Source organism: Cervus canadensis, chromosome 21 (genome assembly GCF_019320065.1).
Source record: "Cervus canadensis isolate Bull #8, Minnesota chromosome 21, ASM1932006v1, whole genome shotgun sequence".
Taxonomy (NCBI): Eukaryota; Metazoa; Chordata; class Mammalia; order Artiodactyla; family Cervidae; genus Cervus; species Cervus canadensis.
In genome coordinates this window covers 53,753,968-53,781,375 of record NC_057406.1, presented here as the reverse complement: position 1 = coordinate 53,781,375, position 27,408 = coordinate 53,753,968, and the positions used below count along the sequence as shown (strand labels likewise).

Here is a 27,408-nt window from a genome sequence, read left to right as displayed (position 1 = left end):
ATTCTAGTAGGCAAGTCACAAAACTTGAACTATTTTTTTATATATTGATACTTGAGACTGTGACCCAATTCTTATAATAAGCTTTTAAAATTTAATTAACATTGCTTAAGATATACTTTTTGATAAACCCTCTTACAATGAAAATAGAGTATTAGTTTAAGTGTAGTAATTAAAATCAGGGTTCAGCCCCAAGCTCTTTCACTTATACACAATCTCAGAGAAGCTGCTTGATTTTTCTATGACTCAGTTTCATCACGTATTGAAAGGGAAAAATAGTACCTACCTCATAAGATTGGTGTGATGATTAAAAGAGGTTAGTCTTTATAAAGCACTCAGCATAATGCTACGCACAGTATTCAACAACTGTGTGCTATTATTATTGTTGTTCTGGGTTTTATTGTTGAATGCAACAAATGCCAAATTCTCTTCTCTTGTTGAGGGGCTCAATATAACAAAGTCAAAGGAAACAGAATGAAAATTTCTCATCAGGGCATAGTAATGATTTTCGACCTACTGGCTACCTGATTTACTATAACATTTCCACTTTCTTGTGTTTATAACAATTAAAATCAGATGCATAAAAACAATAAGAACTGATTATGTCTTTCACTGAGATACCAACAGAGGTTACTTACCTGTGTAGCTCTTCTGTTTTGTCTTCAGTTGGACCTACGATTAGTAAACAATGGCGAAGGACAGCTGCCATGACGCGGAACTGATGAGACTCACTCTGTGGCAAACAGAAGAGAAGCAAGATTGGAGATTCAAAGAACGCTTTCACAAAGAGTCTGGTACATTACTACACTCCTGGGAGCCATCCTATGGCATATCAGACCCCCAAAACACCTGTTCTCATGCCATACATAATAGACACCAGAACAATTTCCAAGGTAACACTAAGTGAACAGTCATCTCATATGAACAGCTACAGCTACTGCCAGAAATGGCTGAAACCAGAAATTGTTGATCTGGCCTCTCCCTTATGACATGTCAGAAAAAGAGAATAATGATCAGATCCATATATCAACTACTCCGTTTTACCTGATCACAAGATTCAGTGCAACTAGGGATCTTTTCCATTTCCAGAAAGTCTAGATTCTTTTGTTGGATAGTATACTGTTCCAGTTTACAAGTCAGTATAAAAATTCAAACAGATATAATACTATCAGATATTTCAGAAGCAGGTTGTGTGTTCTCAGTAAAAATATCGTATCTCTTAAGTTTCAAAGACAATGGATTAAAACCTACTCATCTACCTACTTCATTTTAATGAATCTTCTTAATCTCCTAGTTCCTCCCAATCTTGCTCCTGGGCTCTCCAAAGTGACAAGCAAGTGATAAAAACAAGCAATCTGAGTTTAATCTCCTATTTTCCTAATGTTTACTCACTGGTAGCAGTATTAAAGACAGGTAGAGTCAGATAGCTCAGTTGGTAAAGAATCTGCTTGCAATGTGGGAGACACCAGTTTGATTCCAGGGTGAGGAAGATCCGCTAGAGAGCGAATAGGCTACCCACACCAGTATTCTTGGGCTTTCCTTGTGGCTCAGCTGGTGAAGAATCTGCCTGCAATGCAGGAGACCTGGGTTCAATCCCTGGGTTGGGAAGATCCCCTGAAGAAGGGAAAGGCTACCCACTCCAGTATTCTGGCCTAGAGAATTCCATGGACTGTACAGTCCATGGGGTGGCAAACAGTTGGACACGACTGAGCAACTTTCACTTTCAGAGTCAGAGGGAAAGCAAATAATAGGATAAGCTAAGCTCTGAATAATCATTTGGTTTACCTCTTTATTTTTAATGAGATCTTGGGCCACTACAATTTTTTTAACCATCTGCATCAAGGTTGTATCTTTTTTATTTCAGATCTTTAGTAATTAAGAAGACATATGAAATTAGTGATAATTATCTATTATAATCAGATCCTGGATATGTTACATTTTAGGAAGTTTCCAATTACTTCAAAAACTATTAAAAACTTTAAAGTTTTGTTTATATATATATATATATATATATATACACATATATATAAAATTGATTTCAAGTCTATGTAAAGTGAAATATGGTCACACATTATACATATATAGGACTGATGCTGAAGTTGAAGCTCCAATACTTTGGTCACCTGATGTGAAGAGCCAACTTAATGGAAAAGACCCTGTTGCTGGGAATGATTGAAGGCAGAAGGAGAAGAGGGTGACAGAGGATGAGATGGTTGGGATGGCATCAATGATTCAATGGACATGAACTTGGGCAAACTCCGGGAGATGGTGAGGGACAGGGAAGCCTGGCGTGCTGCAATCCATGGGGTTGTGAAGAGTTGGACATGACTTAATGACTGAACAACAACATCTTATATTCCTATATATAACTTAGCCCTTCTAGAAAGATGTCTTTTATAAAATCTAACAAATAACAGCACAGTTTCATTACTCATAATGTAATATTTTGAATATCTCTATATTTCATATATTTCATATTTCAATACTGAAATATTTCATTATTTTGAAATAACACTATCACGTGTTGATTTGGAAAAGATGAAGGTCTCAATGGCATGGTAGAAAAAGCACTGCACTTAGAGTCAAGAGTATAGGTTGTGACTTTAGGCAAATCACATAGCTTCTCTGAGTCAAAGTTTCCTCTATGCAGCTCCACAAACATGAGACTGCTGGGGTTACAAAAGGATTAAAGAAGCTGATATACATGAAAATGCTTAGTACATTCAATGAAACATTTGAGGGTGAGGGGAAAGGATGAAGTAGGAAGAAATCAAAAGGGAAGACTGATAGAGCTCAAATGAGTGATAAGGAAATTATTGTGTGTTGGGGAGGGGGGACCAGTGGAATGCTAGAGATGCTAAGAGTTTGGAATGAATGCTGTTCTACTTGCCATCCATCTTCAAATGCCTGAATCAAAATCCTCTAATATGCAAATTACTTTTACATACATCACATTACATGAAGCACACTGAAATGCAAGTGAAATTCATCTATTACTTAACTCTTGGGCTTCCCTGGTGTCTCAGATGAGAAAGAATCCACTTGCAATGCGGGAGACCTGAGTTTGATCCCTAAGTTGGGAAGATACCTTGGAGGAGGGCATGGCAATCCACTCCAGTATTCTTGCCTGAAGAATCCCCATGGAGACAGGAGCCTGGCAGGCTAGTCCATGGGGTTGCAAAGAGTCGGACACGACTGAGCAACTAACCACGGCAGTTAACTCTTAAAAAGATCATATTTTCTCTGGTTTGGATAATTAACTAGGAATACACTTCCTTTAACACTAAATTTTTCTTTATTTTAAATATCACATCATTCTTTTCTCCTGCTGATGTCAACAAGCCTCTTGCAAAACTGCATGCTAATCTTTCCACTAGTCTTTTCACTTCTGCAACTGCCAGTGAAAATCCTACTTCTTTCCATCCCTTCTCCTCCTGTCCCAGTCTTTGTGACACCAATTCCCAGGTTGCACCTTATGTCTGCATATCCTCTTTTACTGTAATTACACTAAATTCTATTTCTGTACTCAAAATAACTATTGAAGTCCCTGGAGTTTTTGCCATGGTTATCGCTGATTCCTTTTCATCCTCCAGGTCTCAGAGAAACCCCTTCTTGGACCACCTTATCTAAGTAGATTCCTTCTTTTATTATTCTCTTTCACTGTATTTTGTTATGATTTCTTTCAGGGAATCATAATCTGTAATTCCACATTTGTTTATATACTTACGTAGGCATTGTTTTCTCCATCTATTACCTTCACAAATTTAGAGGGCATATATTTAATAAATGTTCAATATTTTTTAATGTAAATAAAATATAGAAAAGTGCTCAAATCCTAAGTGTACAGCTAGATAAACTTTCACAAAATGAGCACGTCCATATAACCAGCATGAAAACAGAGCAATGCCAGGACTGAGAACCTCAGAACTGCCCTCATGACCTCTTCAAATGATAGATCTCCAGCTCCTCAATTGTAATTCTAAAAAATAACATCATAGGTGAGTGATTTTTGTTGTCATGAATTTTATGTGAAGGGAATCATAAAATAGAGACCCTTCTGCATCTGGTTGTGGGATTCAGCCACTTTGCTCTGTGCAGTTGTAGTTTGTTCATTTTCATCACTTGAGATTAGTGTTATTGGAAGTGCTGGTCTGCACTTTTTGCCACTGATCTGCAATACCATGAGGACAGAAGGTACACTTGAACATTTAGAAACTTTTCAAGCAGTTTGACATTGTGTGTAATACTGTATTATAAAAGAGTTCCATTTTGACATCTAGGGAAAACAATCTGTTTCCTCATAGCTAGGTTAGGAAGTCACTGCTGAATATGAGTATATTATAATTCACATATCCATCCTACTCTTGCCGGACACTTGGGCTATACTGAAGAGTGCTGCTATGAACATGTACATACTTTCTTACATATCATTTGGTACACTGGGTCATATACATAAGACACACTTTAGGAGGTTCCACAAAACAGTGTTTCAGAGTGTTGGTACCAGCTTACACATCTACAGCCGTGCCCACACTTGATACTGTCAGCCTTTTAAATCTGCCATTTGGTGCATGTACAGAGGTTTTATTATGCATTTTCCCGATGGCTGATAATGTTGAACACATTTTTTTCTTATAAGTAATTTGTATAGCTCTTTTACGAGGTGCCTCTTCAAGCTTTTTGCGTATTTTTCCATTGGGCTGATTGACACTGTTTGTAGAACTTCTTTAAAGCATTCTAGGTAGAGTACCTATTGCATATATGTATTACAAATATAATTTCCCATTTGGTAGCCTGCTTTTTTACCTTCTTCTCTTGACAAACTCATTTTTTTTTTTTTTTGACAAACTCATTTTCATGAAAGCCAGTTTGTCAATTTTTCCTTTATAGTTTGATCTTTACTTTGTACTGTTTTAAAAATCTTTCATATTTAAGAAATGTTTATTTAAAATAGAGTCATGAAGATAATCTTCTACTTTTTTCCAAAAGCTTTTATTACTTTACCTTTTACATTTTTAAATCTCTTACCCATCACAAATTAATTTTTTCTGTATGGTGTAAGGTAGAGATTTAAATTTATTTATTTAGTTTTGGCTGTGCTGGGTCTTTGTTGCTACATGCGGGCTTTTGCTAGTTACAATGAGCAGGGGCTACTCTCTAGTTGTGGTGTGTGGGCTTCTCATTGCAGTGGCTTCTCTTGTTGCGAGCACGGCCTCTAGGCACAACACAGGCTCAATAGTTGTGACTTGCTGGCTCCAGAGTGTGGGCTCATGAGTTGCGGCCCACAGCTTAGTTGCCCCGTGGCATGTGGTATCTTGCTAGACCAGGGATCAAACCTGTGTCCCCTGCATTGGCAAGCAGATTTTTAACCACTGGACTACCAGGGAAGTCCCTAAATTCATTTTTAATTGATTACAAAACCCACCTTTTCCCACTGCACTTCAATGTTACCTGTATCATAACTCAGTTGACTATATATGTATATGCTTGTTTCTAAACTTTTTATTCTATTATTAGTCTATGGCTCAATAAATATTTATTGAATAAGAGCTATCATTTAAGATGTTTTACTTAACAAAGGTTAGAGTGGACATGATTTCCTACTATCGGTTATTCTGCTGGGTGACTACATAAATAAACTCTTTGATCTTCACTGTCTTCATCTGTCAAATGAGATTAATATTCCTCCTGTCTCATATAGATGCTTGAAGGATTAAATATAGTTGCTCATTACAAAACAGTATACAAACAACTTATAAACTGTCATTTACTTCTTCAAGAGCTTAGATTTGATATTTTTAGGGCATCAATATTTTCTCCTCTGTAATCCTACTATCTCCAAAGATTGATAAGGAAAAAAAATCCCTAAGACAAGGAGAGGAGGAAGAAAGAGAAAAGCAAGCAAGTTTGTTGGGACAGTGGAAATCAAAATGAGATAACACTAAAAGAGAGGTAGAAATTCATGAAACTCTTTGGAATCTTTTTTTGGTGGGGGGATCTTTTTATATAGACTTTGCTTCTTATTTATAGATTCCACTACTGTACCATTACTTCCATGTTCAAGCTGGTTTTAGAAAAGGCAGAGGAACCAGAGATCAAATTGCTAACATCCAATGGATCACTGAAAAAGCAAGAGAGTTCCAGAAAAACATCTACTTCTGCTTTATTGACAATGCCAAAGCCTTTGACTGTATGGATCACAATAAACTGTGCATACCAGACCATTTGACCTGCCTCTTAAGAAACCTGTATGCAGGTCAGGAAGCAACAGTTAGAACGGGACATGGAACAACAGACTGGTTCCAAATAGGAAAAAGGGTATGTCAAGGTTGTATACTGTCACCCTGCTTATTTAACTTATATGCAGAGTATATCATGAGAAACGCTGGGCTGGAGGAAGCACAAGCTGGAATCAAGATTGCCGGGAGAAATATCAATAACCTCAGATATGCAGATGACACCACCCTTATGGCAGAAACTGAGGAAGAACTAAAGAGCTTCTTGATGAAAGTGAAAGAGGAGAGTGAAAATGTTGGCTTAAAGCTCAACATTCAGAAAACTAAGATCATAGCATCTGGTCCCATCACTTCATGGCAGATAGATGGGGAAACAGTGGAAACAGTGGCTGACTTTATTTTTCTGGGCTCCAAAATCACTGTAGATGGTGATTGCAGCCATGAAATTAAAAGATGCTTACTCCTTGGAAGGAAAATTATGACCAACCTAGATAGCATATTAAAAAGCAGAGACATTACTTTGCCAACAAAGGTCCGTCTAGTCAAGGCTGTGGTTTTTACAGTGGTCATGTATAGATGTGAGAGTTGGACTATAAAGAAAGCTGAGCGCCGAAGAATTGATGCTTTTGAACTGTGGTGTTGGAGAAGACTCTTGAGAGTCCCTTGGACTGCAAGGAGATCCAACCAGTCCATCCTAGGGGAGATCAGTCCTGGGTATTCATTGGAAGGACTGATGTTGAAGCTGAAACTCCAATACTTTGGCCACCTGATGGGAAGAGCTAACTCATTAGAAAAGACCCTGATGCTGGGAAAGATTGAGGGCAGGAGAAGGGGACGACAGAGGATGAGATGGTTGGATGGCATCATCGACTTGATGGACATGGGTTTGGGTGGACTCTAGGAGTTGGTGATGGACAGGAAGTCCTGGCATGCTGCGGTTCATGGGGTCGCAAAGCGTCAGACACGACTGAGCGACTGAACTGAACTGAACTGAACTGTACCATTGCTTTTTTCTACTATGCAATCTGGAATATTTTCATTTTTGTTTGGTAAAGGTATCAATATCTTCCTACCTTTTCACTGAAAGCTGTAACTGATCTAATCAAGGCCTGAGAAAAAGTCTGAAAGGAGAATACTTCACACCAGTGAGTCCTAAACAGGCTATGTTATCCCAGGGTAGTTCTAATTAGTTCAAGAAGGTTTAGGAAACTGGTCCTATGAAAATTCAATTTCAATTCTACAAAAAGTGAAACATAAATACACACACACACACAAACGTACACTTGTACTCTTACCTGGAAATATAGCTATACCCTGGGTAGTATTTCACCCTATATTTTACCCAGGCTATTTTTCAGTTACTTGTCCTTCTAAATCACGTATGTTCAAAGATCTCTGTCTCTTTATAGGCAAAGATTAAGTATTCTACCTCCACACCTTTTACAGCTAACATGGTGCTGGGCATAAAGTAATAAATGTTTTTTTGAATTAACTTACAAAGGGAAATATAAATGCTATAAAATAGTGTGCTGTATCTTCAAAAAAGCTAGAATCTGCTCTCTAAACAATGTTATTAAATGTTTTAGGTTTCTAGAAAAAATTTTTAATAGTTGTGAAAATTTTAAAGGTATCATAAACTTTCTTCCCTGTCACTTTGGGCTATTTCTCTTATATATTTCTATTTATGCAGATTGCACAGACTATATCACATTTTATTTTTCATAAAACAAATACTCACTAAACATTTACTCTGGGCTAGGTATATTGCTTAGCAGAAAGACTAAGTGAGGTCAGACATACCTCCAAAGATCTAGAATACATGGCATTTGTAGCATCTGTATATTCTGAGGTAGTTCTTTATTTTCAAACATACAGAAAATGGAGAGAAGAACAGTAAATAATATGACAAAACAGTTACGTATCCATCTGTTCACATGTCTGATTTTCCTATTGTACTGTTAGTTCTCTGAGGGCAAAGATGCTTTATAATGCATATTGTGTACCTAATACAAAACTCTGCATGTGTTGGGGACAAAATAAATGTTTGTTGAAAAAATGATTCAGTTAAGAGAAGCTTTATTTTTAATTAAATAATGTCATGTATTTTTTTCACATTTCCTTCCAAGTCTCTAAAATAATGATGGAATCAATCTCTTCTGTTACAATGTGACATTCCAACTGACTCCTAAAGATACTCACTATCTTGTCTCACTCAAACAGCATCCTTTAATACTCAGACACTTGTACCACTTCTCTGTTTGTGCTTGGTTGTCTGGCTCTAACATGTGTGCTGGTTCTTATATTTTTTCATTACATTGAACGGATACCTAGGAAACACTGCAGAAGGGAACATGTGTTAAAAGTAAGGGATCTCTAGAATAACACGCTTTCCTCAATGAGCCAAGAGATTTAGCAAAGTGTTAAAACAGGAAGAAGACAGGATCATTTCCATGAACTTTTCTAGAATTGACTTTGGGTCCTATAAAAGGAATCATTTGACCATTTAAAATACACTACTATCAGGAAAGGGAGAGAAAGAGACAAGGGGGAAGGTAGGGAGACAGACACCGCATGTGGAAATAAGGCTAGCTACATTTCCTGATGAATGGAAAAGAATCTCCAAATTCTACTGACGGCATTGGCTTCCAGATAGGAATTTAACATTGAGGCATGAATCTAAAATGAACAAATTCCACTAATTTGCTAAACCTCAAGAAAAATTTAATTTTCTGTTTTTGAGAATTGTAAATGAACAGTCATAAAAATACCTACTGGAACAGTTAAAACCAAAACCAAGCATGTTTTTTGTGACAACTGAGTTGTAAAATAGGTAAAGATTTTAAAAAGTGAAATGCCCAGGTTTTGAAAGGTATAAACTAGCACTGTTCTTCTGAAGGTCAATATTTGGTAACACATATACATTTAAATACGTATGATACATAAAAAGAAACCCTAAAGTTTTGAAAAATCCTTTGGCGCAGGAATTTATCTACAAAGATTTTGTAAGAAAACTCACTGTATTACTATTTAAAATAGCAAACAACTGCAAAAAACCCCAAATTCTTACACATAGGGCATTGGTTAAAGGTTGATGGATCCTTATGAAGGAATACTTTTAAGTATTTTTACACATATACTTGTGAGTGTTCTTTCATAAGGGCTTCCCTGGTGGCTCAGCTGGTAAAGAATCCTGCAATGCGGGAGACCTAGGTTCAATCCCTGGGTTGGGAACATCCCCTGGAGAAGAGAAAGGCTACCCACTCCAGTATTCTGGCCTGGAGAAGTCCATGAACTGTATAGCCCATGGGGTCACAAAGAGTCGGACATGATTGAGCAACTTTCACTTTCATTCTTTCATAAAGATTTATTATCTTTAACAAATATGAGAAGAAAGTGGTTATTAAAAAATTTTTTTTGGATGCAGAACTCTTTATATCCCAAATGAAGTCTAGTTACAATCTAAATTTAAAGAAAAATAACAATAGCAACAGCAATGATCAAAGGTGCTTTTTTTAAAGAAAGGGTGGGAACCTGAAACACTGTCCACTCAACCTCAGAGGTCACTCCTAGGAACTTTATGGCTTCAAGGAACACATCATGTAATCTACTACTCTTTAAGAACATTTATTGTGGGAAAGAAAAAAAGCAAGATGATAAAATGACTGCATTTTTGTAAAAATAAATAAATAATAAATGTTTATATATTATACAACGAAGAATGGTTAGAAAGATATACAGCAAAATGCAAACAAGGCTTATCTCTGAGTGGTAGGTTTACAGGTAATTTGTACTTTCTTCTTGCTCATATGCTTTTTCCCTTAGATCTTTGCAGTATTATTTAGCAAGTATTCGTTTTCAGAATGAGGAAAGTATTATTTTTAAATCTGTATTTTAAAGTTGGATTCTTCCATACAGTCAGCTTTCCATATCCCTTTATTTCAGTTGGTATTTTAAAGTATTAACAATTCTTTAGATGATTGCTCACCTGGAGAAAGATGTCTTTAATCTGACAATCAAGTAGATATTAAAATTCAGGTAAATGAACTCTTCCTGACAAGAGGAAGAGTTTCTCTGCACGCTTACTATAGATTTTCTTTATGCCAAGTTGTAGTGTGTTAGTTGCTCAGTTGTGTCCAACTCTGTGAGTCCATGGACTGTAGCCCGCCAGGCTCCTCTGTCCATGGAATTCTCCAGGCAAGAATACTGGAATGGGTTGCCAGTAATACATCCTCCTCCAGAGGATCTTCCCGACCCAGGGATCAAACCCAGGTCTCCTGCATTGCAGGTGAATTCTTTACTGTCTGAGCCACCACGGAAGCCCAACTCAGTTTAGATGATCCCAATTTTGTTGGCCACATCCAAAGCATCATAGTCAAGTTGTAGACAGCTCAATAAAAAGTACTCTATGATTTCTGTGTCTCTTACATGCTGTTCAATCTCTGAGAAAGGTTTCCTCCGCTCATTCTTTAAAAGGCCAAATCCTTCTCAGTCTTCAGATCTCAGGAGAGACTTTCAGAGGCCTTCTCTAACTATACTTAATATTCTCCATCATTATACTGTTTCTCTCCTAGCACTTAATACAATTTAAATTACATATTTGTTTACTAATTATCTGTCTTACCAATAGAACTGAAGTTTGCAGAGACTATCTGTCTATTCACCAATATATTTCACAATGCCTGGGTAATACCTAGCAATTGTTCATAAATATTTGTTGACTAACTGAATGAGCAAATGCTTGCTAAAATTTGAATTTAGAGACTTATGGAGACTCAAATGGTCTAAATTAACCTTTCCCATGCATGAGTGCGTGCGTGTGAAGTCGCTTCAGTTGTGTCCAACTCTTTGCAACCCTATGGACTGTAGCCCACTAGTAGTCCATGGGATTCTCCAGGCAAGAATACTGGAGTGGGTTTCCATGCCCTCCTCCAGGGGATCTTCCTGACCCAGGTATCAAACCTGGGTCTCTTAAGTCTCTTGCACTGGCAGGTGGGTTCTTTACCACTAATGCCACCTGGGAAGCCCAACCTTCCCCATACTCTTGTCTAAATGGGTTGGCAAGACTCTGTTTTCAATACTGTTTACAACTTCTGATAACTTCAAAATAGCCCAGAGGCATATTAACTCGGTACATTTTACAAAGGTTGTATCAAGTGATCCATGACTCACAAGGGGTTTGTTGAGATGTCCACTTCAGGACTACTGATCCTTTATGATTTATCTTTTGAAAAATAAACATCCTATAATACAGAGTACGTATTTGCCACTTCAACATTTTCTAAAGCCTCTTCCAGCCCTGCTATTAATTATAATTGAAGCACCCTAATTAGGGCTAATCTCGGTATACGGATATTTATTACACATCATTCCATACATATGCTGATGTGCCACTGAACTATAAACCCTTTCTGTCAGGAATCTGAACGGGTGTGAGCTACTGTTTTGGACACAATTTAATTAACAGGGGCTCCAACAATGGCAAACCAACAGTCTCAGAAAAGCTCTTGCAACTAAATGGAGAACTTAAAAACACCAAAGCAAACAGTGTAAGAAAAATAACCATAGAAGGTACCAAATAAGCATAGAGACATAACATTTTAAATACTCCCAAATATTTGGTTTCAAAGCACAAATGGAGCATGTGGGCTTTCTGCATCTTTTTCTGCCAAGTCCCAGGAAAAACTAACCATACTACAGTCATCTAAAACAGCTGTTAGGACTGATCTTCAAATATTTGGTTTCAAAATATAGACCTATTTGCACTTTAAAACTCAGATGCCTGCATACTGCTACTATAGCACCGCATTGAGATAGCCCTTCCAAAGTAGGGTGCTGGCAAAACCAGATCTTTATTCATGGTGAGAGCTGCCTCAGATGGACACAGGGAAATGGTAACTGAAGTCCTAAAGTCAACTGTCAGAAAAGATAATTTGCTCTGGCACCAAAATACTTTTTTTCTTTCTTTTCTTTTTTTAAGAAAGAGACTAAATTTTATGAGTTATTTAAGGTTAAAGAGAGGGGGTAAATGTGAAATGTTAAGATTGTAGAAGCAAGAGAAAAGGTTCGTCCTCTTCACTGAAAACTGTTGACTTTCTTAAACTAATCTTCTTGTTTAGCATACTGTTCTTGTGGTACTCAAATATAAACTATCAAATCTGCCTCACTTTGGGTTGCTGGATGGTCCAAGCCACAGAAAAGGATCTTAGTCTAGAAATAAATCAAGTCGTTTAAAATAACCTTCCCATACTCTGGTGTAATTATACTGGTTTCCTAAGACTGTGTATCAGCATATATCCTAGCTGTATCCTACACTTCTGATAGTTATCTAATACTACAGAGTAACACATCAGGAGACTGGTATGACAGGTGATAAACACAGTATCTTTTACTCTTCTGAGCAGACATCCATTCTGACTGATTTCAACTGGCCTAAATATCTTAATATTTCTTTAAAATAGCAGGCAATGAACATTCCTAGACCTTTATGAATCATTGTTTTGTTTCCCATCAACTCTTTTAATAATTTAAACCTTGTTTCTGAAAGAGGCACTTAAAAAAAAAAAGACACATGATAGTACAACTCAGAAAAGGAACTAGGCATCTCACAAAACAGCAGTCCATCCTCACCCTATTCTTTGGATAAGTGTCATACAGATGCAAAGAATAAGAGTTACAAATGGTTAAGAAATGTATCCTGAGTCATGTAACTGATTAATGAGGGAATTGGAAACTTCTTCCATTTCCCTGTTTAGCATTCCTCTGTTTCAGGCAGCTCCCAAACCAATGAAATTCCAAGCAGATGAGAATACTCTTCTTGACCTTACCTCTTTATGCACCTTCCAACTGTCTACTGTCACATTGAAGAGAGCTTTAAGGGCCTCAATGGCACAGTCTGTCTCCTGAGGTGAGAGAGGAGGTCCATTATGGTCTATGGCCGATTCATATTCATCGGTCCACTTGATGCTAAAGGCACTTTCCAAGATCTGGGTTAGCAGCGGTAGTCCTTGGAGCTCATAGCGCAATTGTGACCTGATGTCGGTGTGCAAAAGTGACAGGACGAAGAGCAAGCGCAAGTCAAAGCACTTAATGTCATTGATAAACTTTCGGTCCTTGCACTTTCTCAGGAGGTTACAGAGCTTTGCAGCAAGGTTAAGTTCCAGACTGAGCTGCTGTGCCATCTGACTGTTGAACACTATGTTACAAAGACATTTTAATGACTCCACAATAACTGGGAACTCTGACACCTTCTCCAAAGAATCATCCGACTCATTTAGCTTGGCTAGTCGCAGCAGTATCTGCATATTTTCCTTGGTTGTTACAGGAACTAAAACCTTTTTGTCTCTGGAGAGAATGCGGAGAACTTCCAGGCAGGACACTTGACATGTTGTTGGGATGTCCTTTAAAAGGACTTTAAATATGCCTTCGCAGAGTTTCTGGAAAACAAGAACGAGTATGAAAAATATGGTTATTTGGCTTAAGTGATTTAAAATGGACTGTTTCTCCATCAATGTATTAAATTGCAGTTCAAGATCTGGCTAGAAAAGATTTTTACTTTTTTAAAGTCACAGAATGTTAGAACTGAAAGAGACCGTATATTTGGTGCACTTCTTTCACTTTACAGATTTGGAAATTGAGGGCCAGAAAGGTTAAGCTACTTGTATGAGGCCAGAATGAATTAGTGGGGTACCAACAGTTAGAGTATGGGTTTCCTAACTTCCAGCCTAATATTCTTAGTTTAAAAGAGAATTAGTGACTTTATACAGATGAGTTTCAAATATTTTATATAAGTTTGTTCTCAAGAATTTTTAATATCAGATTACATATACTATGAGGATGGAAGGTAATCATCTGAATCATAGCTATTCCCTTCCTGGAAATAAAAATTAATGCCTCACGAACTGGTTCACATTTGGCCACAAATATAGGCTCTTATAAAAAGACTTAAAGAAGCCTTCATTTTTGCCCAGTTTCAGCATTGCTAATGTCTTCTGAATTTATAGTACTATGGGCAGTAGTCCCATGTTATATAAACTTTAGAACTCTCTTTAGATAACATGTAATAACAATTAATTATCAAATGACCCCAGAGAAGATCTTTTGCTGACAACACTGTTAACAATTATTCCAAGTATTGGGTTCCAAAGAGGCCTCAGCTAGCATATATGATTCCTTTCAGTCAATTGCAAAAAGGTGCCCCTCTCCACGCTAACTGCAGAAAGTGTTCCTACTGGGTGGTCAAATACCAAAAAAACCCTCTTCCTCCGCGCAGCCCTGTGCCAGGACATATGGCTTGGGAAGCTCAGAGTGTGGGCAGGGATCTTAGCTTTCCTTTATTCTCTTGGAGTAGGGCACAGATTACACAAATATACTAGTAGTCCTGGTTCCAAATCTTGCTATCACTATCTCAGAAACAATTCTTTATTTGGACCCAAAGTGTAATCTATCTTGAATTTTTTGAAAAAGTTTTTTCTGTCATTGCCAAATTTAAGAACCACGGATAATTCTCTTAAAAGTCAATGTCCAGTTTTCTTCTCCATAAACTGTAGATCTGGGTCTCTGAACCTCAAACCTTATATGAGGAGCAGCAGGTATAACCATTCCACTGCCAACCATTTCTATACCCGTTACATTTTATAAAAACAAAAGCAACAACAACTATGACCAATACAAGGTTTTACAAAGTTTCTATTACTCTGTCATCAGACTTTAACTAAAAGAGGCTATCTGTGGGTCAAGAATTATGATCTTGGCAGAAATTTTAGGCCATGTGCATCTTCTCAGTACATCTGAGTCAAACAGCTATGGAAATGTCAATTTTAAATGTTCTGTGTTCTCTAGATGGAGATAGAAAGGAAATTAACCTAGCAAGCTAAAAAAAACTTCACTACATTGTTAACTCTATCCCTTAACAAACCTGATAACTAGAAGTGACTTCCACTTAATATTTTAATATCATCATAAAAGCATTTTTTTTTTCATGAATGCTGTTTTGGGATAGAGGAAAGTATAATATGCCCATTATTAAAAATATATAAAAAAGGAAAATTTTTCCAATTTCAGATTTCTCACATCCAAGACAAAGAAAAAAAAATCTTTTACACACTGTTTCCTATGTGCTATATTCCTGGGTGGTGGAGTTAAATAACCTTTGCTCCCACATAATTTTACCCAAGAAGGAATTATCTACATTCCTATTTAAGAAATACATAATAAATAAGGTATTATAAAATATTATATATGTGAACTTGGAGTTCTACATATCTAATAAAACACAGACATCTTTAGTTCTTTTCTTTCTAAACCAAAAACAATAATAAAATCTCTCCCCGCTCCAAATCTGTGGGTAGGAATGACTTCTTTCTTCCTCCACTGTCAGATTCAAGAAAGAAAAAGAGCAAAGTATGAATACAAATAGCCAAGGCTGTAAACCAAATGGACTGTTAAAACTCTGGGACATAAGAAGGCTACATAAAAGAGATTAGAGAGGCCTACAAAATTTATAGTTAAAAACTGCCTCACCTAAAGGCTTGCAGGAAATCCACAACTGAGACTGTTTCAAGCATAGTTTTCAATCAGTTGTTTTTAGACATGTCATTTCTTATCACAGACTTGCCTCACATGACAACTGTTAGGTAGCTTTTTGTCATAATGTCTCTTGAAAAGTAATACCACTTCTTGGACAATGAACCCCTCCCTTTTTTGTATTACAACTTAAAAAAAATCAAAGACGTATTCAAAATATAAGAAGTGATATTTAACAGATACATTCATTGCTCTACTCAATACGATCATTTCTATTTAGAGAATATTATAAAGAAAAATTAAACCATGTACCGCATTTGGATGAATCAGAAGTTTTTCTTTGCATATGAACACCAAGCAAGAACATTGAAGAGGTAGCATTCCTTATGATTCCCCCATCTGTTGAGTGCATGCACGACTCCTGTTTCAAAGGTGCTCTTGTTTCTTTATTTTGCCTTAATGGTATTTTCCTGTGCTATAACTAGTTTTTTTTCCGTTGATTTTACTCCTCCTAAAACATGCCTTGCTCTCTTCAAATGCTTTCCATAGCTCCCTGTGGCCCACAGAATGCAGCTGAAATAAGTTCAGTGTCCCCTTTCCTATATCTCTGTCATACACACACGCCCTTCCTTTTCTTTCCTTTCCAAGTGCTCCAAATGGACTCCCAGTCCCTCCCAGTTCAGGACAATAAGTCCTGAACCTTCTCCCACCATTACCTCAGCATGGCCTACCCTGTCCCCATTTCCACCAGTTAGGACCCCGCTCTTTTTCTAAGGTTTAATTTGAAGACTGAGGAGTCTAGAATATTCCCCGGCCGCTCCCTCCGCTCTCCTTCTATACAGCGCTTAGTTTCCACAAGCACTTAGTTCCTTATAGAGTGAGATGTTGGGGCATCTCACTCCTCCAGTCTCCTTGAGAACAGAGGCTGTTTCACCTGTATCCCACTGGCAGGCCCAGGTGTGCTGTAGCTGTTTTTAAGTGCAAGATACCCACACACTCCCAAAGATTATCTGCTTTAAAGTTTACTACCTGACTCTCCAGCCCCTTCCAAAGAATAATTCCTTTGTAGTCCTCCACCACCAGCCACCTCTCACTATCAAGCCTTCTCTTCCTCTTTTTGCAAGTACAATAAATCATCATTACATAACATTTTAAGTACAAACTGTTATTATTAACTTTCTAAGTATTTATTTATACAAACTTGTTATCACTGTTCAACTGATATATTTTTTAATCTGAAAACTATTTTGGTATCTTAGATAACCATGAAACACATAATTTTTTTCCATTAAAATTGATGGAAATATCTTCTGCTTTAAAATCTTTTCACTAAGAGGTAAGGTTTTCAGGAATGAATTAAAGTCATAAAGCAAAGCTTAGGTGTGTTCATAAAGTATAATTACTTCAGAGAGGCTGACAAAAAGCCCTTTTAAAATGCTCATTAGGTTGCAGTGCGCATGCTCAGTAGTGTCAGATTCTTTGCAACCCCAGGGACTGTAGCCCACTGTGCATGGTATTATCCCAGCAAGAACACTGAAGTGGGTTGCCATTTCCTTCTCCAGAGTATGTTCCCGACCCAGGGATCGAACCCACATCTCCTGTATTGGCAGGTGGATTCTTTACCACTGAGCCACCTGGGAACCCCCCACTAGCTTAGTAGCCATGGCTATTTCAATAAAGTTAGACTGCAAGACCCAGCAGCAGAGACTCAAGATTGAAATTCTCAATTTTAATACCAGGTATTGTCAAAAAACTTTTGGTAGCTTGCTCCCGAATGGAAACCCTAGAGTATACTATAGTAATGGTTTTCAAACTTTAGCATGCATCATAATCTCTTAAAGAATTACTTGTTGTTGTTAATTTTATTGAAGTAGAGTTGATTTATAGTCTTGTGTTAATATCTACAGTACAGTGACTCAGTTATACATATATATGTATACATTCTTTTGCATATTCTCTTCCATATGGTTTATCACAGGATACTGACTATAGGTCTCTGTGCCATGTAATAAGCCCTTGCTGTTTATCCATCCATATATAATAGTTTGTCCCAAACTCTCAGTCCTTCGCTTTCCTACTCACCCTCCTCCATGGCGAACCACAAGCCTGTTCTCTATGTCTGAGTCTGTCTGTTTCATAGATATGTTCACTTGTGTCATATTTTAGATTCCACATATAAGTGATATCATATGGTATCTGTCATTCTCTTTCGGACTTATTTCACTTAGTATCATAATCTCTAGGTGAGGGCTGTTGAAACACAGGCTGAATCAGAGTTTCTGATTTAGTCGGTCTGGAATGAGGCCAGAATTGGGTCTCTTAACAAGTTCCCAGTTGCTGCTGTTGCTGCTAGTTCAGGAGCCACACTCTAGGAACCAATGAACTACAACTAACAATGGACTGATAGAACTTGGATGTTGGGGACCAGGGGTTAACTGAGAGTAACTGACCAGATAAGCACAGAAGAGCAGGCAAAGCTGAAAGCCATTAGCACAAACACCTTAACTTCTCCTCAACTGTCCTAAAGACGTATCAGGGTGGCAGGAATAGGGATGGGATGTCATTATCTGGTCACATTACTTTTCATAAATGTTAAAAATCACTTGAGGTGTAAAGTGTATTACTTGTTTAAGATCAGTGGTCCTGGGCCTGAAACTTGTTCAACTTATCATAGACTCCAGAATTAGAACAGGGTTGTGATTAAGGGCAGGGGTTCTGGATTTAAATTTGTGTTTAAAGACTGACTCTACTGTCTTCTAATGGTGTGACCTTGGAAAGTTACTAAATGACATCACATATGTAAAGTACTTAGAACAGTGCTTGGGAAGCATTAAGTGTTCAGTACTGGTTATCATTTATATATTGTTATAAGGTAAAAAATCTCAAATCCTCAGCTTAGCATTTATGATCCTCCAACCTGCTTTCTGAGTCTTCTCTTTCATACTGCTCCCTTATCAAACCCTCCTCTCTAATTATATTTCTTTCAAATTATTTTATATAGAGGTTGTTGTTGTTTTTTTGTTTATTTTCTTGCCATCTCCCTTTTATATGCATCAGTCCTTCTCCTTCTTTGACTATTTAAGTTTTACCCATTCTCCAAAACTAAGCTTAAAATTAACTTTTGATATAAAGTTTTTCCTTACTACTTCAGCCCCCAACGTTCTTCCTTCTCCAAGGAACGCCCATACCAAAATTTGTAGCAATCCTTGGTATTTAGTGAATTCTCCCTTTTTTTTTTATGAGTTTACCTCAACTACTAAAAGCTCTCTGAAGGTAGAAAGGACATCTTTCTTTTATGAGAGAAGAAAATGTACTGTAGAGGCTTTTAAATCAGAAAAACCTGGATTTAACTGCCAGCTTTACCACTATGATTCAGACATTTTTTTACTTCTGTGAGCCTCACTTTCTCATTTGTAAAATGGGAATAATATCACTTACATCTCAGAGGGCTGTTGTGAAACAGTCTCTGGGACATAACAAGCACTTTTTGAATTGTGACTATCATTATGTTTTATTTCTTCATAATCCTTGCAGCCCTCAGCAGAGCAACAAGAACACAATAAGCACCCAACATATAAACTGACTATACTAAGAAGTTCCCTGAATTTAAAGCATTAGTAGAAGCCAACTAATGTTGTCCTGATAGTTGCCCTTTCTAAGAAGGAATGGGAGAAGCAGTAAAGGCTGTTCTTACGATTGTACACGTAAGATGGTTTGCCCTATGGTGTAAAAAAGTCTTTTTATATGAGAAGCAAAAATTATGTGTCTTCGTATAAAGTTCTCTTTTCTGAAGAGTTAAATTCCTTATACATGTTCTTTAAAATGTAAAATGCATTAAACTATCAAAGAAAATAGAAAAGATGTTTATAATTATACTATGCAGTATTAACATTTTATATGCAGTGGATAGAAGGAGTCAGTAGTCAATCTACTTGAGTATCAGTAACAAGCACATTACTTTAGACTACAGAATCACAATCATCATGTGTAAATAATTTTGTTTCCTGTCTTTTAAATTTACTTTTTCCACATTGCTATAGAGTCCTTATAAACATAATTTTAATTTGAAAGTGAAAGTCGCTCAGTCATGTCCGACTTTTTGAGACCCCATGGACTACACAGTCCATGGAATTCTCGAGCCTAGAATACTGGGGTGGGTAGCCTTTCCCTTCTCCAGGGTATCTTCCCAACCCAGGGATCACACCCAGGTCTCCTGCATTGCAGGAGGATTCTTTACCAGCTGAGCCACAAGGGAAGACCAAGAATACTGGAGTGGGTAGTCTATCCCCTCTCCAGCAATTTTAATTTGATGCAATATTAAATATGGCTCCTGTTTTCAACAGGTGTTTAGCATGAAATATAGCAGAGTTCAGGAAAAGCAGTGGACTTAGTATCAGAAGGGACGACTTCATAATTTTAACAGTAACACTGTTTGCTTATGTGCTTTATAGTTTACAAAAAACTTTCATATATATTCCTCAATCTAAGGAATGCTTACTGAACACTGACTATATGATTCTTTAAATGACTACCTAAGAACACTTAACTGAGAAGTAGAAGGCCAGGACTCAATCCAAATCATCTGACTCCAGTGTGATTTCCACTTAAGTCCATGATCATATTATGCTGTCTCTCATTTAACTGTGACCCTCAGCATGTCACTTTATTAGATTTTCTTCTTCCTCTATATCATGCATCAAGACTCTTTTAGGCAACCTTCTTCCAGCTCCAGAATGGTAAGCTTTTCACTATCAATTTGTAAAACCAGGATTAGCTTTGACTTCAACTATGAAACAAGCGAAACAGGCTATGACATGTATATGAGAATTCAAATAATGAATCCATCATGATTTATATGCTGTCCTAAAAGTTGATTTCTTTTTTTTTCTAAAAGTTGATTTCTAAAAATATTTTTAAAAGAGAAAAGTCAAGTTTTATATACAAAGAAAATGTCTTTGCTTATAATACAGACATCATAGTCTATTACACTCTGGCAACCCCAAAGAGGTAGTAAGAAAATACCTTTGAGACAAATATTACCACTCAAAAGTGTCTGCAGATTGGTGCCAGTTCACAAACTGTTATCAGACCATCCCCGGTAGCTCAGCTGGTAAAGAATCCACCTGCAATGCAGGAGACCCTGGTTCAACTCCTAGGCTGAGAAGTTCTGCTGGAGAAGGGATAGGCTACCCACTCCAGTATTCTTAGACTTCCCTAGTGGCTCAGACGGTAAAGAATCTGCCTGCAATGAGGAAGACCTGGGTTTGATTCCTGGGTTGGGAAGATCCCCTGGAGGAGGGCATGGCAACCCACTCCAGTATTCTTGCCTGGAGATCCTCATGGACAGAGGAACGTGGTGGGCTACAGTCCATGGGGTCACAGAGTCGGACACAACTGAGCGACTAAGCACATAAAAAGTTGAGAATATGTATTCAGAAAACTTTATGGTGATCTGACTTTGCTATCCAAGCATGTAATTACTTCTTTAATGATTCATTTTTATTGTACTTTCACAACTACTGGTCAAACTACAAATTAGAGGGAAATTAAAAAACAAATAAGCAAAAAACTTGGTTCTTCATCACAAATAATGTGAAGGCACTGCTCTAGAGAATGCATTTTATCCCATATAAGTTTTCTTCAAATATATAATGAAGGCAGTAAAATTAACTCAGATCCCAGAGTAATGAGGAAATACTATAAAGCCTCATAAACAGACTCTGTTTTTGTTGCTTAGTCGCTAAATCATGCCCAACTCTTTTACGACCCCGTAGACTGTAGCCCGCCAGGCTCCCCTCTCTGTCCATGGAATTTTCCAGGCAAGAATACTAAAGTGGGTTGCCATTTCCTTCTCCAGGGGATCTTCTGGACCCAGGGACTGAACCCACATTTTTTCCTTGGCAGGTGGATTCTTTACCACTGAGCCACCAGGGAACTTGTTAAGACTTTAATTATTAGGCATTGTGGTAAAAAGTGATAGATGTCCATCAAAATCCATCCTCCCTTTCTTAACAGTAAGAGAACTGTGGCACGTTTCATGACTGCCTGGTTACACTACACTTCTCAGCTCTTCTTCATGGCCATATGACTAAACTCTTGCCAATGGAATGTATGAGGACACATTGTATGCCCTTTTCAGGCTTGGGTCATTACAATAGTGGGCATGCCTTCTCCCCTTTCTTGTCCCCTTCTGCAGTCCAGAACCTGGAAGTGGCAGCCCAGTATAGGCTAAGACAATGTTTAAAGATATGATTTGACAAACCTGTAAAGAAGCTAGGTCACTGAATCAACTCATGGAGCAGAGCTACTCACCTGCATGGTTGATCACCTATGAACTGTTATTTGGAAAGGTAATAAATGCCCATATTCCTTAAATCACTTCTTCCTTGGGGGTCTCTCTGTTGCAGCAACTTGGCTTTAAATTTAAATAAGAATGCACCTTTGAAATACGGTGTCCCCGTGATGCCCCATATAGAACCTCTCCTACCATCATTCCATAAGTGACAGAAATGATGCTGTTCTCCCTGGTGGCTCAGACGGTAAAGGATCTGCCTGTGGAGACGTGGGTTCGATCCCTCAGTTGGGAAGGTCCCTTGGAGATGGGAATGGCTACCCACTCCAGTATTCTTGCCTGGACAGAGGAGCCTGGTGGGCTATAGCCCATGTGGTAGCAAAGAGTCAGACATGACTGAGCAATTAACATTTTCAATGACTAAGCAACTACTCTATATCTAATACCAAGACTCAGACCAACTTGGCCTGGTTGTGCCATGGTTGGTTTGTATATGTTCATCTACTTATCCATTCATTAACAATTCACCAATGTCTGTTTACTAAATTCAAGATAAAATGGGAATGATAGTATCTACTTCACAGGCTATTGGGGGAATTAAATAAGATAATATGTATGTGCTGCCTTAGAATAAAATACTCAACAAATGTTATTTACCATTATAACTATAATGTATATGCCATAATAGAGAATTTGAGTTGCCAAGTCAGAGAGACTTCATTTTGCTATTTTACTACCTGTGAGATCTGGGCAAGTTATTTGTTTTTTTCTGAGCATAAGGTTCATCACATGTGAAATGGGGATAATACCCTATATATTACAGTGCTGCTTATTAAATGAGAGGATGGTACACAGTAAGAGACAAAATTGTACATTTCTAAGAACAAGACCTCTAAAAATGGGCCAATGACTGAACAACCAAATCAAAAATGAAATGCCAGTGAACAGAGAAAATGAACACTGCAAAAGACAAGGACTAAACTAATGTCTGTTTTATTTATAAGAAACAGGAAAATGCAATAACTTTTCAGTTCAACTTGGAAAGAGGGGCAGAGCACACACACACAGCAGAGGCAGTGAGTTCAACTTGGCAGTAACCCTATGATAACTACAGGCCAGAAAACAGTTGAAGAGCCAAACAAAATGAGTATAATTTCCAGAATCAGAATATTAAGAGTTATAAAGGGCTATAATGACTACTTAACATCAATAAACACTAGCAGTGCAAAAGGTGCTATTAAAAAATGGGTTTTGTTGAAGAATAAACATGGGAAATTTATAAGGCTTATTAAAGTATTAAAGATTCTCAAATGAACTATGGAAAAGAAACATGTTTTTAAGCTGACACTTCCTTTATTTATTGACCATAGAATCCTTTTAGAAAATAATACCTAATAACATATTCAGGATTGTGTGTGTGTGCTCAGTCATGTCCAACTCTTTGAGACCCTATGGACCGTAGCCCACCAGGCTCCTCTGTCCATTGGATTCTCCAGGTAAGAACAATGGAGTGGGTGGCCATGCCCTCCTCCAGGGGATCTTCCCAACCCAGGAATGGAACCTGTATCTCCTGCATTGCAGGTGGATTCTTTACCCACTGAGCCAACTAGGAAGCCCATACTCAGGATCAGGGGATTTATTTTATAGATAATGAAAACTGACTCCCAAGGAAGCTAAATGATTTGCTTAAGTAGCACAGAAAGCTACAATGGAAAAGGGGACTAAGATTATTATTTGACCCCCAGTCCTACTCTCTTTTCATTCTACTGGTATCTGGTGACAAAATAAATAAAAAATGAGTGTTACAACATTCAAAGCAATTCTGGGATAAGCTAGGTCTGTGAAAGGAATTACTGAGGACTGATTTTTTTTCTCCTTAAACAGACAAGTCCTAAAACATGGTTCTTCTTGTTATTTACTGTTTCTGGTCTTCTATTGTGTGTTGAAATACCTATCCATTCTCTTTAATAAGAATTAAATACTTTCTCTTTAATAAGAGTGGATTCTCCATCCCACCCCCACCTTCTTGTCCATTATATATATCTGCAATGTTAGCCACAAGCTTGATTTAGGCTCTCACTGCAATCAACCAGTGTTCCTAGAGTGATGGGATAGGACCCTGCTCTTAAAATAGGCACATTCATCTGGGAGATTTGGCACAGTGCCAGAGATACTTAAAGTCACAGGACAATCCTTGTGCATCCTCCTTAACTACTGTTTTACTAAAAGATTTATCAAGGGTGGGTGCAGGGAAGTGTTTCTACATGAAAATAAACAAATGTGTTACAACTCACAATACAAAAAGCACATGAATTTTTAAGATAAAAATTCAAATGGGAAACAATTTTGTAGTTAAGGCAAAGTCCCTTGAATGGTGCCTCCCTGGCTTCTCAGGGTTATGCCTACACTCTTCTCTGATGGATGTCACTGGATATATATTCCACAGGGATCTAATTTTAGTTCTTAACTGGAGCTGAAGGTCAGACACCTAAATCTGATAGTTCTAAACTTTTGCCCTCTGTGCACAGTAATGTGTGTGTGTGTGCGCACATGCGCGCACACACGTGTATGCACAAGACAGAAAGAGATGTATTAAATTCTAAAATAAGCTTATTATAATCAATAGTTGGAACAATGCTGTCAGTGCCAGAAGACAGACCTATTAAAAAAGAGTATTTTACAAAGACCTTAAACAATTAATGACTTACTGCCAGGATTCTACACTGTGCTTCTAAGAAACGTTAGGATTCTGGAGGTCAAATCTGAAATCTCTTTATAAAAAGCGAAAGATGAGATTTTCTAAATAAATGCCCATGAAGCTGGTTTCAATTACATTTAGTTTAATATGATATGATATCTATACACTTTGGGGTTTTTTTCCCCTACTTTTACTATGGGAGGCAATAGTAATTATCACTTTTTAGTTAATGGATACTGTCCTCGTGAATGAAATTTTTATCTCACTTCCTTAATTTCACCTTTAGCTCCCCTTCTTGCACATGTACATTTTTTTTCAGTAATACAATCCTTCTGGCTATGCTCTATATCATGGTGATCCTGCCAAAAGACTGAGAGTTCATAGTAACAACAATTACGTAAGTTTGGCTCAAGTTTCTTTACTAATTAGCAATCCCAAGAAAGACATGATGCATCATCAAGAGTTCATTAACAGATGGGAAACATAGCTTAGGTGTAAATGAAAACTTAAAAACCAATCAGCTGCCTTTCCCTTCTTGACTGAGGGCAGAAATGGGCATGTCAAAACTTTTAATTTCTCTTCAAATATAGTACCAGCCAACTCTGGTTTTCTTACTACTTAAGCAAGTCTTTATTTTTCAGAAAACGCTCTTCTTCACTACCTATACAAAACATACTTTAGAATTTTAAGTTAATATGCTGACAAATACAGAAGCATTATCATTTGTTGCATTTTAGTTTGCCAAATAAGGGAACATTATCACATTTAATCTTTACTGAGTTCTCAGCCAAGTCATAGTTTGATTATGTAAAAGTACACTAACAAAGCTGGAAGATGTACATCCTGTCACAACATATACTCTATATCTTGGTGACTGGTACAGATTCTTATCCCATGGATCTCTACAGCTTTTTGTCTTTTTCAGTGTATTAAAGTGTTACCTATATAAAGTTTCTCTGGAATTTCTTTGTCTCCAACATCATCTACTCTACAACGCTCAGCTCTTCACTCTGAAATACTCTATCTCTAAATCCCTAGATCTCAGCTCTAGTAGCCCAGGCCTCTATAGAAGATAATCAAGGGATCTGATGGTAAGTTGAAGTTATGGACTAAATATTTGTATTCCCATTAAATTCATATGTTGATGTTCTAACCCCAGTGTGATGGTATTTGGAGATGGGGCTTTGAGAAGGTTATTAAGGTTAGATGGGGTCATGAAGGAGAGGCCTTGGTCTTATGGGAATAGTATCCTTTTGATAAGAGACACCAGAGGGCTGGCTCACTCATTCCCCACTCACTTCCTTCTCTGCACAAAGAGGAGGTCAGATGAGTACACAGTAGAGAGCAGGTAACTATAAGCCAAAAGAGGAGGTCTCAGAAGGAAATCTACCTTACCAACACCTTGATTTTGGACTTCTAGCCTCCACAACTGTGAGGCATAAATTTGTTTTGCTTATGCAACCCAGTTTTTGGTATTTTGTCATGGTAGCATGAGCAGACTAAGACAGCCGAGAATAAGGACAAGAGTAAAGTTATTTCAATGAGACAGCTGTGATGTTAGAGGTCTTCAAAGGCACAAGAACACACGAGTGGTGTAGCAGAAAAAAAGCACAGAAACAGTTTGGGTTTTTTCTAATTCCTAGTTCTATTATTTTGTGAATTTGGATCTGGAGCAATTTATTTATTCTACCTGAAGCTAAATTTCATCGTGTGCAAGATATAAATATATCTATTTCACAGAGTTATTGTGAAAGACCTATCTATATTATTAATATTATATATTATTTAACATGAACAGCATCTGAGACAATATACTGTAAGGAGTAAGACATCTCACAGGTTATTTATTAGGAAACAGTACAACTGAAGTAAGGAAAGCACCTAGGTTCAAATACTAGCTTATATGATCTTGGCAAATTTTTTTAATCACCGAGCCTCATTTCCTCATCTCTACAAACAGGAATAACATCTAGGGCTTATAAATATTAAATGAGATGATACATTTAAAAATCTCTAGCACAGTGCTTGGGACAGAATAGAGACTTATGCACATTACCTCATAAAGATGGCCAGGTGGACGAGCAGGTCAAGTAATATTAAAAGGCACACTGTGCACAAGCACAACAGGGCTAGGAAATTTTTATCTGCATTTTCCATTTAATGCCAAAGCCACTTGAAAGGTAAGTGCGGATGTTATAACATGGCAATTTTGTATTAGTTTTATAGATTCTATAGTATCCATTTAGAATCTATAGAGTTCATTGCTGAGCACTTGTGCACATAGCCCTGATACAGGCACAAAACTTAAAATGCTCTCAATTTAAAATTCAAGTACATGCAAACTATTCAAGAGAAATAAATACTAACCAAGTGAGAAAGGTTGAGTTGGGGTTAGGGGGCTATAAAAGCACATAACTCAAGTTACTTATAATACTATGGAGACTGAACATATGTAAAATGAATAAGGACTGTAAATGTATTTCAATGCATAGCAATTTAAGCTGTGTGTTAAAGATTGAGTTTTCAATCAGCCAAAGATGTACATGTTATGCCCTTTCCTTAGTACATGGCCAAACAGTGTAAAGAAGAGCTAATTGCTGAGAAGAAAAAAAATCAAAACCCTACATTTTAGGCAAAATAATAACCATAAAAAAAAAATCTGC

At 37.4% G+C, this 27,408-nt stretch overlaps 1 protein-coding gene across 5 annotated transcripts in view; it reads right to left on the bottom strand.

The window, feature by feature from the left end:
- RIC8B (RIC8 guanine nucleotide exchange factor B) overlaps nt 1–27,408 on the bottom strand; it is a 101,874-nt gene that overhangs the window by 52,948 nt on the left and 21,518 nt on the right. For all 5 annotated transcript variants that reach the window (XR_006264115.1, XR_006264116.1, XR_006264117.1 and 2 more), the window contains exons 3-4: nt 13,058–13,666; nt 636–730 (exon numbers count right to left, since the gene is read on the bottom strand). Coding sequence is in view for 2 of the 5 variants with exons in the window: in XM_043440107.1 (XP_043296042.1) it covers nt 636–730; nt 13,058–13,666 (704 nt within the window). In the remaining 3 variants the exon portion in view is untranslated. The remainder of the gene's footprint in view (nt 1–635; nt 731–13,057; nt 13,667–27,408) is intronic.